Genomic DNA, 14,614 nt, shown 5'->3' on the forward strand with positions numbered 1-14,614 from the left:
AATAAATCTGTTATAATTACTAATAATAATCGCCTGTTCTCAAATCGCCAAAACAGCGGCTAGCTGGACAGTGACTACTAAGTGGTACAATGGCGAATGGCTTGGGTCACGCACCACACACCACGCAGGGCGAACTGTACTGCATATGTGCGTGTGTGATCTGTGAATTTTGCATTGGCGTATGGTTTGTACCAAATAGTTGAGTCATCAATGCGCCTCCCGCATGCGGACAATAATGTCGGCATGTGGATAGCCACATGCCATCCTTATTAGAGCTTCTGCTGACTCCACATTGCCATAGTTACCAGGTATCTGTCGACGCCCCGCTCCGAACGTCCAACCATTGTATGGTCAGGAGTGTAGTGCCTATCCAACGCCCACGTCGCAGACGACCAGCGACCCGATGCGTATAACACTACAAGTGAGCAGATTGGGAGAATGCGTTTATTTTTTGCATCCTACCCTTGGGACATGGTTTGTTTCCTTTCGGATGATCGAGTTAGTAAGTTTAATTCGAGTAAGTTAGTCTTTTATTAAGCGATGTATATGCTTCTACAATATGATCACAGAAAATGTACAAAACAAATGTGTTACGAAATTTAAAGGGTTATTATAACATAAATGATTTTCTCAGTGATAGCATAGACTGGGAATGAAGCGGACACCCTCAGGCTCTTTAATTATAAATGTTTATAGTACGATATCACATTGTTATCCATATTTTTATAAAAAAAAGTCCGCTGAGTGTCTTGCACCCGTTTTTCTCAGATCTGAGATAGTCTATTTTGAATGGGTGGTAGTTTTTGACGTTCAAACGTTAAAACAGCATCTGACTGCAAAAATATGCATATCGAACCTGGGTTGCGGCGCTGGGCACGAAGGATCCAAACTGCAAAATTCTAAAGAGATAATATAGGCATGCCTCCAGTTTTTTTAAGCGGCAAATCGACCGTGCTAAATCGAAGCACGTCGTCAAATCTGCGAGCAGTTTCCAGTTACCCGATTGGAACATATAAGTTCTTGTCGTTGTCAAAGGTGCTCTTGGTAATTTCAACCAGCCATGAGAAATGACACCCTAGCCCATACTTCAAAAGAGAAAGCCGATCTTCTATGCTCGGAGTGTCACGGACTTAGTGCTCTGTGAACGGCTGGATCAATTGGCGTTGCGTATATGACGCTTCATTGTGTGTCTTCTACCGCATTTAATACAGGGAGTGTTCTGAAGAGCTGTTAACCTGATTCAAGCCGTAAAATTCCACCTTCGTACGACACGCCACAGTGTGGTTTTCAAGGAGCTTTCTTCCACGCACTACAAAGCTGTGGAATGAGCTTCCTTGTGCGGTGTTTCCGGGACGATACGACATGGGTTCGTTTTAAAAAAAGCGCGTATACCATCCTTAAAGGCCGGCAACGCTCCTATAATTCCTCTAGTGTTGCAGGAGAATGTGGGCGGCAGTGTTCACTTAATACCGCTTGTTTTGTCATCCTTTTCCATAAAAAAAGATGATGATATTCTTTTCCGGCACCCATAGTAGAAGCTATCCTAGTTTAGGGGCTAGATTATTGAATGAAATATGCGTCAATTATTATTCACCTATATTTTATACAAGACCAAACCATATAATTTTTTTTTCAGATAATTAATGTAGAAATAGTTGTAGTTAGTGTTGTTTTGTTTGTCCATAGATACATATGTAATGCAAAGTAAATATAACGCCTAGATTATTTGTTTATATCATTAGGGCGAAGGAGAGTTGGGAATAGAAAGTAAGTATTATTGAAGAGTTCGTTGGATTTAAGAAGTTGATAAACAAGATATGACTTTACAAAGTGATGTACGATTTGAAGGCACCACTGAAATAGTGTCATGTGTAACGATACTTTATTATATATTTTTTAAATAAACTATTTTTTTATTATTAATTATTTATTGAAATTACTTTTTTGCCTTAGATTAAGGATTGGTCTCCGCTGCGCTCCCGGCATTTAAGTTTCAATTATTAGCAAAGTTTAACACGTGTCGTCAAACGTCATATGTGGCACGTCAACGTCACACATCGTTCGAGACTGGCCCGACTACGCCTGTTGTATCCAGTTGGAACGCAGCGAATACTAATCTTTAATACAACTTTTTAGCACTGGTTGCGTTTGTAATCAACAAGAGTTGTTGTCCCAAAATGTACATAAATAAAACAAACTTCGGCTTCGAATAAATATTTATTGACAACATGTCGCGGCCATCTTAGATACAACAATATATAATAAATGATTTGAGTATCACTATGTATAGTTACATCAAAGCTAGCTACAAACGTTATACAAATATTCTTATATTACATTATCTCTAGAAGGTGACTAAACCATAAAGAACTATATTTGTACGTAAACATAATCGCTACGACTCCACTGCGCTTTTGCTGTTTAATCATAGAATATCAATGAAAATTCTGTTACGCCTTAAATTTTTAGAACTAGAACTTATCCTTTACAATTGTTTTACCTACAGATGCATATCATGAGACTAAAAATCAAACACGAATCCATCCATAAACTGCGTAGCACTGGCGTAGCATGATTCATTCCCGTAGCTCTACATGTATCGAGGTGTTCTCTCAATCTTCTGGCGTCAGTGGAAACGTAGCGCACAATCGCCAATGTAGAAGGACTTACAAACTTAAATCTATCGATTTGTTTCATTATAAGAGGTATCGTATATTATTGTACATCCATTGATTAGGCTTCCTCACCCGCTGCGTTCTCTGAAACCAAACATTTTATGTTATACTAGTTTCACAGACAATATTAAATATAGACTTGGTTTAACTATAACTTCTGTTTAATTATGTTGTCTAAATATAACTACTATTTTTATAATCCCCTGTTGTTTATAATATCTTTATTTTGTAATTAGGTAATAACTATCTGTATAAATTTGTACGTAGCCTTTCATGTTCATAGTTTCCTATAATCGTATTTAACTGTAAGTTTTCCAATTAAAATAAAGTAAATAAAAAAGTAGTCAAATACTACAAGTGGTAGGAACAACTTTTTTTTATAGCACCAAAAAGTTAGTGATATTATAATACTGCTGATTCGCCCTATTACGTGGTATAGCGGTTCCGCGTTACAGGAAAAGGCCTAAAATCGTTTTCTCTACCTCGTAATTCGTAATAATAATAATATTTAATCACAATTCGTAACAAGTATTTCCAATTATTTCCTAGTTTTACTATTTTACTAAGCCTTTTCAATAAACATATTGAATTGTGTAATAACACAATTGATATGGTGCGAAGCTAATTAAGAACCGTACAAATCATGATAAATTTCACAGTACAGAAAAATGTATGTGGGTTATATACAACAATGGTAATCATGTTATATAGGGCATCGCGTAATATGAAGCAGTTCTGTATTTATATTTTACTAGCTGACCCGGCAGACTTCGTACTGCCTCAATCGATAGATAAAAGACCTAAACTTTTGGAGTTAATTTGTTAGGTAGATCGACCTGGTGAATGCATGAAGCTTGTAAGCTTCAATATATTTGCTTACAGTTGTCAGTAATCTTTTAAAGCGCAGAAAATTGCCTCAACAAAATCGGATTTTAATCGATTTTAGATTTTTACAAATAAAATATAAGAAGAAAGCCTAAAGCATTTAATGATCGTTTTCAATACTATCTCACGACCACCTCGATTGGACAATATTAAACTTGATATTTCACATATTTAAACACCTTTCTCAAAGAACTCTGCGTCGCAATAAACAACCCTTTTAAGAAAACTAAAACAAAGGCTGTTGGACAAATTACCCCAATAAGTATTGTTTCCTTGATATAATGCTTGACGATCTTTCTTATGTAGTTTTCTCATATGTTATATTTCATACACCATTTGTTATTTTTGAAGTAAAAACTTCTTTGAGCACTTTTCTTAGGATGGGTATAAAACTCACGTAAGAACATGTGACCTGATCGAAAATTCGTAAGACAATCGTTGAAAATATGGATGAAAGTAGATTTTTCAGAGAGAAAAATCTATTGAATGGAAAATAATTATAGTATATTATTAATATTATATAATTATATTAGTTCTGAAGTGTTAAATTTTTTATGTAACATAAAATGTCATTTTGTCAAAGCAATTCGCGCGAAATTATTCCCTAACCATTCCAAAATATTCAAAAATGCTCAACGTTAATGTTCAAATTTTCACTTCTGCCACCATGTTTTATGTAAATTGCAAATATCACGTGTGGGCTTATAAATACTTTATTTTAAAAAAAAATAGAGAGACTAAAATCCAAAGCTCAACCCGGAGTTCTCCATTCCAGATGTTTTAATCACGAGTACCTAAATTTTGTTATCTAACTGTCAGATGGTATGTCAGTGTCCTATGGTAACAACGTTAATAGTTTATTTATTTCAACAAATAATTATATATATAGTTCATTTATTTCAAAAAACATTGAATTCATTTGTATCATGAGAAAACAATAAATGGTGTTCGTTGTTGTTCAAAATATTATGACCGTCAGTCACTCGATTCTAGTTTAACATTCATCAAAGAACAAATAACAAAAATGATTCACGCTGTCCTTTACAGACGTCAACTCTGAAGGCTTGACGATTTACTTTACATTAAACGGTCGTTTTGTTAAATAAATAAACCCTTTTTGATAAAATACGTAAATGTGTTCAGCCGCGCCGGGCAGCGGAGCACATTTGGTAAAGCGACGCAAAACGTAAACATTCACGTTCCGGTCTGTCGGTCAATATGTCGCTAATCTGAAAGTAACATATTGAGATACGTTCCTTTTAGGACCACAGTCCAGTGCAAAATATATTCTAGTTCTACTGTATATAATAGCACTGACGTATTAATAATGATAATAGATAGATATTACTTAAGCGATAAAGTTAATATTAGTATATACATAGTACATTATTTTAGAAAAATTGCTTCTGGATGGGCATGAAATTTTTCTATAAGATTCCTGATTCAGTTGTTACCGTTTACAAGATTGAAAATGGCCCCACACAGTTGGCTTCTTCAAAACTCATTTTATTTTATAGATGATATTTTTGACCACAAAGAGTAAAAGATTTCGACATTGCATTGTAAGTAGATTATTCTTATGTTTACTTTAATCATTTTTTATAAAATCGCAAATTATTATTTTGCGTAAATGTAAAATTAATTAATTTATAGTATGTTAAGAATTTGCATGGTAATGGCTAGATAGGAGATACTTTAAGATATTGTAAGACTAAATTTGTACCATTCTATTTAATAGCAAATAAACGAATATACATTTAAAGGTTAAACAGAAGATTAGCTACTTTGCAGATAAACTTTGGAACTTCATGTCTGAAAAAAGTTGAAATAAAAAACTAACTAACTGAGAGCCTTCTTATAAATAAAATAGCTCCTGAAAAACAGGATATTTGTAGTGAAGATTATCTGTTTACTTACTTCTAATTACCTAAACCAATTTCAATACAATATGTAACGAAATCAGTCACAAAAAATGTTGCAATGAGATTCAACTAATTATCGATTATTTATTCGAGTATCGATTTCGTTTCAAATCATTTATTTGTTACTTAGCAGTTAAATATTGTAAGTTAATGCTGTGCTATAAAACTCATACTTTGCTAGTGGTTGACTAGCTTTAGGGAAAGTTTTACGATATTAAACTTCGGTATCGAGCTCGCCAGTCCCTAAGCTGCACACACAAAACTCTTAGACTTGGTTAATAATATGTTTAGCGAAATACTTAGGAGTCCCATTTTAGGGGAAACCAAATGTGATATCGAAAACCTATTTGTTTTTAGAGATCCAAAGTCAAATACAGTTTTCTATTTAATATCTTAAGTGAAATATTAATTTCTGCCAATGAGAGTCACATTTGTATATGATTTAGCCATTAAATAATATCAACTTGATGAATGATTAAATTATGCAATAGTGTGCAAATGTATTAACTATCCAATTTACTTATTTCAAATAATAATAATAATAATAATAATAATAATCCTTTATTCAACTAATAATATGTGGTACAAAATGTTTTTGTGCCCTACCCTCTGCGATAGGATACCCTGAGTTGCAGAGGCTAGGTCCTTCCGAAAGGCTATCCATTATTAAACATAATTAGCAAACTCACTAAAAAGAGGTATGTGGGTGTGCGTGTGTGTGTAAGTGTGTGTGTGTGTGTGTGTGTGTGTGTGCGTGTGTGTGTGTGTTGCTGTGTGTGTGTGTGTTTTTTTTTTTTTTAAGTATTTGTTAGTATGTCAAACTGTGCACAAGATTAAATAAATGTTAGTAATTGAATATTAAGTTTTAATTTTAAGAACATTTTCTGTATCTTCGTATTTTAATACTATTAGCCATGATTTTAAAGATTTTGTTAACGAGAATTTATTTACTTTACTTATATTTTTATTATATTTACTGAAGTAGTTGTAAGCGTATGCCGAATTAAATTCATACTGTGACTGAGCAAAGCCTGTTTTAGTGATTGGGGTACGAAATGTGTTTATTCTGTTATTATCATTAGAATTTATATTACTTTTTACATGAAATCTTGAAATTATTCCATAAATATATTGCTGACGGACACTAAGAAGTTTACTCTCTTCATGTAATTGGTTGGTTGGGTACCTAAACGGCTTATTGAAAATTGTTTTTAGTAGAGTTCTGTGCGCTCGTTCTAACTGAAGCATAAACGTTTTGCCAGCTCCACCCCACGCACAAATGCAATAGGTCATGATTGGAACACAGAGAGATTGATACACCATCATAGTTGTCTCGACTGGTGCCACGTCTCTTAGGTTTCTAAATAATGGAATGAGACGTTTTATTTTATTTTTTGTATTATAAATGTGGGCCGTCCAATTGAGGTGTTCGTCTAGCGTAACACCAAGGTATTTTATGGTTTCCTCTTTGACTAGGATGTTACATTTACAATAAGATCGATTGTTTTTCCGGTTACAAGGATACGTGTGTATTGGGAGAGTAAATTGTCCGTCAGGATTATTTCTGTTGGAGATATTGAAGCACATATATTTAGTCTTAGCAGTATTGACAGTTAGTAAACTATTTTCCAGCCAAGACGTGATTTGGCTCAATCATTCTTCAGCTAACGATTTCACGTCATCCCACTGATTTCCATGAAATAAAACCACAGTATCATCGGCAAAGCAAACGATACGTCCTGATGTGGGAGAAATCTTACAAAGAGGGTTGATGTAAGCTAGGAATAGTGTAGGGCCCAAAACACTTCCCTGGGGAACTCCATAGTCAATGGTGATAAGATCACTAGTAAGATCGCCTATCTTAATACACTGCTGTCTTCCATTAAGATAATTTTTGAACCAGTCCAAAGCTATTCCTCTAATTCCCAAATTGGAAAGTCTGTTGAGTAAGATAGGAATTGAGACTGTATCGAATGCTTTTTGCAGATCTAGGAAAACGCCTATGCATTTATTGCCACTATCTAGGGTACTAGTGATATATTTAGTAACCTCAAGTACTGCATCTAGAGTAGATCGATTTGACCGAAAACCAAATTGGTTTTGCGCAAGTAGCTTGTATTTTTCAAGAAACTTGGTTAATCTGATATTAACTATTTTTTCCAAGATCTTACTAAAAACACTCAGCAATGATATGGGTCTATAGTTTGAAGCAACTTTTTTGTCACCACTCTTATGAACCGGAATTACAACTGCCTGTTTAAAAACCTCTGGGAAAATGCCACTAGAAAGACTTAAGTTAATTAAATGAACAAGCGGTTCTAAGAGTAAATTCATAAATCTCTTAACAAAATAAGAGTTAATTTTATCATAGCCTGGAGCACTTGCTGATTTAAGTTTGAGAATAATACATTTCACTTCGACAATATCAGTAGGGTATAGCATAAGAGATCCGAGAGGATTATTTGAGGCCATATCAGAGCAATCAATTTTGTGTTCACCTAGTTTACTAAATATTGATGAGGCAAGGTTGTTACCAATATTAGTAAAGTATTTATTTACTTCTGCTAATGATTCTCTTAGGGTAGACTTAGTATTCAATAATTCAGTTGGGAGATCATTAGTAGTAGGTAAATTACATATTTCTTTAATAGTATCCCAAGTACCTTTAGAGTTACCCGTGTTTTGTTCTAATTTTCCTCGTAAGTATTGCCGCTTAAGTGATTTCAACAGTGAGTTACAGATATTTCTATACCTAGTATAAGTTATCCTATTTAGATCGGATGGCGATTTTTTAGAAACTTTGTACAGGCGATCTCTTTTCCTCATACACTTGAGAATACTATACGTAATCCATGGTTTGATAGGTTTAAATTTCTTAGAGACAATTGAGATTAGCGTATTATTCGAAATTAATTCTTGAACATTTTTTACGAGATAGTTTGCAGTATAATTAGTATCGTTTGATTTATAAAAGCTTTCCAGGTCTAGTTTTCTTAAGCCTTCCTGCATGGCATCGTAGTCATATGTGTATTTAGTTTTGTATTTTAGCGAGGTATTAATTATTTTGTTGTTTAATTTAAGGTTTAATAGAATAGGAGCATGATCTGTAATATGGGGTTCAAAGACAAATGTATGGGAATGTGTTATGTTCTTTATAGCAAAATGATCCAGACAACGCATTTCTCTCGTAGGGCAATCGATTGCTGGTACGAGGGCGTTGAGAGCAAGAATATTTTGGTATTCCTGGCTATAAGTGCAAAGACTATCCGGAAGAAGGTCTAGATTTAGGTCACCCGTTAAAATAATTCGTTTATATTTAGCACTTTCTAAGAACATACTAAAAGAATCTAAGAACGTCCGTGGATTTTTGAAGGCCGCGGGTCTATATATTGCTATAATATGAATATCGTTGTATGAAATAACAAGACAGTTAGCCTCGGAAATTGAAGTCTCAAAAGATGCAACGTTCAAGTAGGTGGCTATGTAAACAATAACTCCATCATTTTGATTATAGTTATTTTGTGTATGAGCACTTGAGTAATCCGCGATAAGTGGGGGATTAATTACATGTTTTATCCAGCATTCAGTCAAAATAATAATGTCTGGTTTAAGTTTAAGACGGGTTATAAAAATAAGAAAATCGTCTAAATTCTTGTTAATACTTCTGATATTCATAGTTAGTATATTAAGATATGTTGAGGTATTATCAATGCTCGCTATGTAAGTGCTATGAAAGCCATCAATATTAGCCACTTGTGTACAAGACACCGTGGTATGTCGATTTATATCGGATGCTAAATTATTTTGAAAGGGATCGAACGTAAAGCTAGTTTTCTAGAGGCCAATTTGGGTATTATAAAATAGGAAGTTTTATATAAACCTATCAGTAATATGATTAATTTAGTAGCGTATAAAGTTTTTATTTTAATATTGTAATACTTACGTTGCAATGATTTCGTTATTAAGTATCTCAATGGGAGTGCACGAAATAATTTATATGAATGAATGTAAATATTGTTAAGTAAATCTGTGATGTGTATAAGTTGTGTATAATTTATATTTGAACATGTTCTGAGTTTGCTAAGGAGACACCGTCAGTTGTCAGCGTCACCGGTTGGGGTGAGGTGGGTGGGGGACGCGGGCACGTCCAGCAGACCGGTCGCCGGCAGTGCAGTGAGCTCCGTCAGTTGATGTTCGCTACGGATAAGCAACGCTGGTTCTGTCTTGTGTTTTCTCAGATAGATCTTGCCGCTTTTAATCCAACAATATTCGTAATGATGTGTTTTAGCATGCTGTCGCGCCTTGAAGTATAAGTATTTCTGCTTTGCGCTTAGCAGTTCAGATATATAAATATATTTTGATTCGCCGTTCATACCAATGTGTTGAGTGCTTAGTTTATTGTGCTGTTTGATACGTTGCTTGACTGCGGACAATAGGTCACGTTTATAGCTCTCATTGTTTAGTTCTATCAAGATATGTTTAGAACCCTGTTTATATGTATGTTTACGGAATATATGAGAGATGTAATGGGGCTTGAAATCAACGCTTAGAGCGGAACACAGATTTTTAACGTAATCCAGTAAGTTCTCTTCAGTTCGCGGTGGTACATTTCGAATTTCAATGAATTTAGATGTAATATAACTTTGCACGTCATCAATTTGCTGCTGCATATCATTAGAGCTCTTTGTCAGTGTGGCAATTTGGACTTTGAGTTGTAAGTTCTCATTAAAGAGTTTTTTGTTTTGCTGTTGTAGGTCATCATAAAAGCTTGACAAGTTATCTAGCGAGGCTTCAATTTTTTCCTGCTTTTTCTCTATAACGCTGAATTTATTTTTAATGACATTAAGATCCTTGCTTAAATCCTTTTTTGAGATTGCAATTTTTTCCAAAACCTCATTTTTTATTGTACTTATGTTAGAGTTTACCTTTTTTAAGAAGCTGTTAAACATTTCCTTAAGTGATACCGACGTAAAATTCACTTCCTGTGAGCATAGTTTCTCAAGCTTAAGTTCTTCGTCGCTTGATGGGACCTCATCCGTGTCATGGACAGCTGCCGCTACTGGTGTGTCGTCTCCACGTCGTCCCCGCGGTGTGGAACATTTTGCACATTTCCATGTTTGGGACTTTTTAAATTTATTATATGACACAGTATTCACGTTCACACATCTGCAGTGATATCCCTTTTTACAGTCGCTGCAGGTCAGAACGTTATCCTTCAATACCTTGTTACAGCAATCCATATTGCAAGTATAGAAATTGAACACTACACACAACTTGACACGACAGAAAACACGTCTACACACTACAACAGCTCGGACGGAACGGAAGGGAAATGGCAATGTGCAATTTACTAGAAATGAAAAGGAAAATTGTACATACAGATATTACTAAATATAGGTCACATTCTACATAGAATACAATTAGAATTTGAAAGAAATAGTAAGCGATAATTCCTTGTATAATTAATGTAATAAAGAATTCAAAAAGTTTTTCTATGAATAAATTAGCGCAAAATACAATAGTAAACATAATAATGAAGTACGTGATACATAATTGCTACAAATAGGTAGTTTAATACAAAATAGGTAGAAATACGTAGTTTGCTAGAATATAACTCAATTTGTGTATGAAACTATGTGCTACAAAGATGCCCTGAATAGGATATATATTAGAAAATAAATAATTAAAGATTAGCAGAGATGCAGAAGAATTTCTAACTTTCTCTAAATCTAAGATGTTCTAGACGAATTATGCACTAGTGTGCAAATGTAATAACTAACCATTTTACTTATTTTAAATGTTGTAAATGTGCATTTTACTAGAAATGAAAAGAAAAATACAAGTAGATACAGAATTAGATGGATATGTGCTGAAAAGGTACGCAGAATTTCCGACGTAAAGCATTTATCACTTCAAATGATTTAGAAGGGAATGTAGGTTTAAAAACGAAGATGAGCTATGAATATAAAATCTCTACTGAGTTGACGCAAATGCTACATAAATGCAGGAAGACATAAATATAAGGAAAAAATAAAAAAATATAGATTTGATCGAAGAAATACCAAAAGAAGTGTTCGTGCTAAAACACTATAATTTGCTACTAGAAATGATAAATTTACAACAAATGCTAGAAAAATAAATAAATTTGTAAATGAAGGAATAAAAAAACATTAAGAATAAATTACAAATAAATAGGAATCATCTAAACCAAATAGGAAGGAGGAAGAAATGCTAGAACAGGTACAATTATTTTGTAAAGCATATTTCGAATGTGCGAAACTACAGTATTAATATATGGAGGGAATACAAGATTTAGAAGTAAGTTACGCGATTCGTTGCTAGAATGATAAACTGTGCACTAAGTTGATGCAAATGCTAGAGAAGTGCATAAAGACAGTTAGTGATCAAGTAAGGTTGACAGAGGTGCTGGCTACGAAGGTTTGCTACGACGACGACAAATGGTTACCATGTAGGTCGTCCACAGGCTGCTCCGCTGACCGCTTGCCCCACATCCCTCTTAAATTGGTCCAGCCTGGCTCTCGCTTCCAATAATACGCTTCTGTTATACATTACATAAACTTTAAAATGCTTCAAAGGGTTCATTTACTGCAAATGTTTACTTAGACGTAATTTGATGCAGGGTTCAAACCCACGCTTCTGAAGAATACGGCTCCAACGCTCTTAACGCAGCGGGTCCTAAAGCCAATAGCCGGGTCTCAACCGGTAGCACGCGCTCGCGCGGCATCCTCGCGACCTAAATGCTCGGTCTGTGTAGACGTGCCTCGGCGTCGTTTGAGCGCAGGTTTTCTCGGCCGAGCGTGCCTCGGGGTTGAGCCGATTGTTGTCGGTAAACGGGACGCGCTCAAAGATGCCTCAGTGGGCGCTGTGCGTTCGATGTGGACGGTCGTTACGGCTCGCGAGGCTATTCTACAGACTTGTTGGTGTTTGTTACAAAAAGTTTTATCATCATGAACACTCAAGAGCAATCAATTCATCTGATTCAATTATATATTCCTTTTTCGTAAACAATAAGCTACTATGAAAGTCGCAGCAGAAATTGCACAACTGTCCATTTTTTATGCTCGAGGAATTATGTCTCGGCCATCGCGAGGTTCACCTCGGTGTTTCTAGGCAAACTACCGAGGCTGCCTCGCGAGGCCAAGCTCATGAGCCTCAGGTCGAGGTTGCCGCGCGAGCGTGTGCGCTCGGTGGAGACCCGGCTAATCACTCCTTATCGACCCTGCTCACAAAACTTGGTATGTCTTGTTGAACTCTCAGGTTGTGGCTCCATCTACAGGATCTACTTTACAATTGATCACCCCAATAATTGCATATTATGGTCGAGCTGTTTGTTGCGCGTTGGATAGCTAGGCTGATCCTATGACGAAATAGCTACCAGCGCTTCAACAAACAAAAACACTCTTCAGCTTTATAATATAAGCATAGATATGTAAATAACAGCAGAAACTAATGAAACAAATTTAATTCCAAATAGTCGAAGCTATCATTACGGTCGTGAATGAGTTTCATTAATTAAATCCGTAATCTTGATTATAATGTTTTGTTTTCACAATTCCGCGCGGGACCAATTGAAAAATCGTCTCGGTGAGTAATTGTGTAATTAATCTGGAGATAGCGTCTCGCTTTGCGGCTAAATTGGAGTTTCATTTCACGGCATTCATTACAGCGAACGGCCGCGGCGTCTGTTAGCCTGGTAGCTACGGCGGTCTGTTGCATTATGATTTATTACCAGTTTTATACTGCGGGTTGTGTCAAGGACGTACTCAGCTGGCTGGCTACTACCCTTCAGCCAAATACGTTACCAACAACCTTAGTTTCCAGGCTCGATGCGGAAAACTACAGACAGTCGAAAGAAGTGATACCTGCGCTATCGTCTTAAGTCAAAGTCAAATTAACTGCATTCAATTAGGCTTAGAATCGCTAAGCGCTTTGGAATCGTCACTATAAGTATTTCTTTTAAATTACTGAATATCTACCATAGCGCTCGTTAGAAGAACATTAAAAAAAATCAACGGCAATTCTATTCAATCAAATAGAGTATTTTAGCTGCCATCCAAATATATAAATCGTGTTTAAATAATATCGATTATTTTATTAAAAGTAATAAAAAAAAAACTTTAACTGAAACAAGTGGCATAATGGATGAGTGCAGATTACTGGAATTTACCGGAGAGGCTAATCAACTGACAACTGAGACCTCTGCAAATATCTCAGGTAGACGATAAACTCCTGCAAGGAGTAGGGCTGGTTGGAGTGACCAGACAGTCCTCAAAATTTCCTCAAATGATATGTTTAATAATGGATAAAGAAGCTTCTTCACCATTCATTCTCTCTTTCCTGTTTGCCAAGGTCTTTGCACAAGATGCTGGCTATGAGGATCAGAGTGCGGATTTTTTTCAACAGCGTGCAAGAAGTATTTGTGCGAACATCTTCTTGAGCTTAACTGTCCATTTCAGTTTTCATGATTTCTATACGGATACGTAAGTCGTGCAAAGGTTGCTCGTGCTTTGGCAATCCGTCAAGTTATATCCTCTTCAGTCCCTCCAGGCACTGACACGCAGAAGAAGAAAATTTGTGGGCGCATTTCACTACTTCGGTGCCAATGATCAATGGGCCTGAGCTCGTTGCCCCCTACCTCATTTATTCAGACTTCTTCTAGCGCTTTGTTGTTAGTGTAGTTTTTTCAAATTGTTCCAAATCAATTTCTTATTTAATTACGTTTTATTTATTTATATAGATTATTTTTAATAACTATCATTAATTTAGTTTAACAATAATTATTGAAAGAAAATTGCATTATCCATACGCGTATCATATTTTATTTTGACCCTGATATTTCGCATGTCTTGTCAAAGCTATACCACATATACGATCTATCTTTAAACTGTGCGTGTGTCGGTAACAATATATCATGCTCTCACCACTGTTGAAGCGCGGCTGCTTGGCTGGCCGTTTGCCCCAGGCTCCATGCAGGGACGACCACGCCTTCTTCTCTGGGCTTTCCATCGGACTCTCCAACTAACCACAACAGAACACAGAGTTACCTCAACAATTGAAACGTAGAATCCCTGTAAGTAAGACTGCTTGCAGCAATAATTGCGGAGGAGTAAA

General features: G+C 35.6%; 1 protein-coding gene across 2 annotated transcripts in view; it reads right to left on the reverse strand.

Annotated features, from left to right (window-relative positions):
• Window positions 1-2,198: 2,198 nt before the first annotated feature.
• Window positions 2,199-14,614, reverse strand: part of LOC126978180 (prothoracicostatic peptides) — a 102,059-nt gene continuing 89,643 nt past the window's right edge. Inside the window, exons 5-7 of one of the 2 annotated variants that reach the window (XM_050826948.1) lie at window positions 14,425-14,521; window positions 11,949-12,041; window positions 2,199-2,759 (exon numbers count right to left, since the gene is read on the reverse strand). In XM_050826948.1, coding sequence (XP_050682905.1) covers window positions 2,734-2,759; window positions 11,949-12,041; window positions 14,425-14,521 — 216 coding nt within the window. In that variant the 3' untranslated portion in view covers window positions 2,199-2,733. The remainder of the gene's footprint in view (window positions 2,760-11,948; window positions 12,042-14,424; window positions 14,522-14,614) is intronic. The other variant, XM_050826949.1, reaches the window with a different exon arrangement.

This window comes from Leptidea sinapis, chromosome 47 (assembly GCF_905404315.1).
Source record: "Leptidea sinapis chromosome 47, ilLepSina1.1, whole genome shotgun sequence".
Classification (NCBI taxonomy): Eukaryota; Metazoa; Arthropoda; class Insecta; order Lepidoptera; family Pieridae; genus Leptidea; species Leptidea sinapis.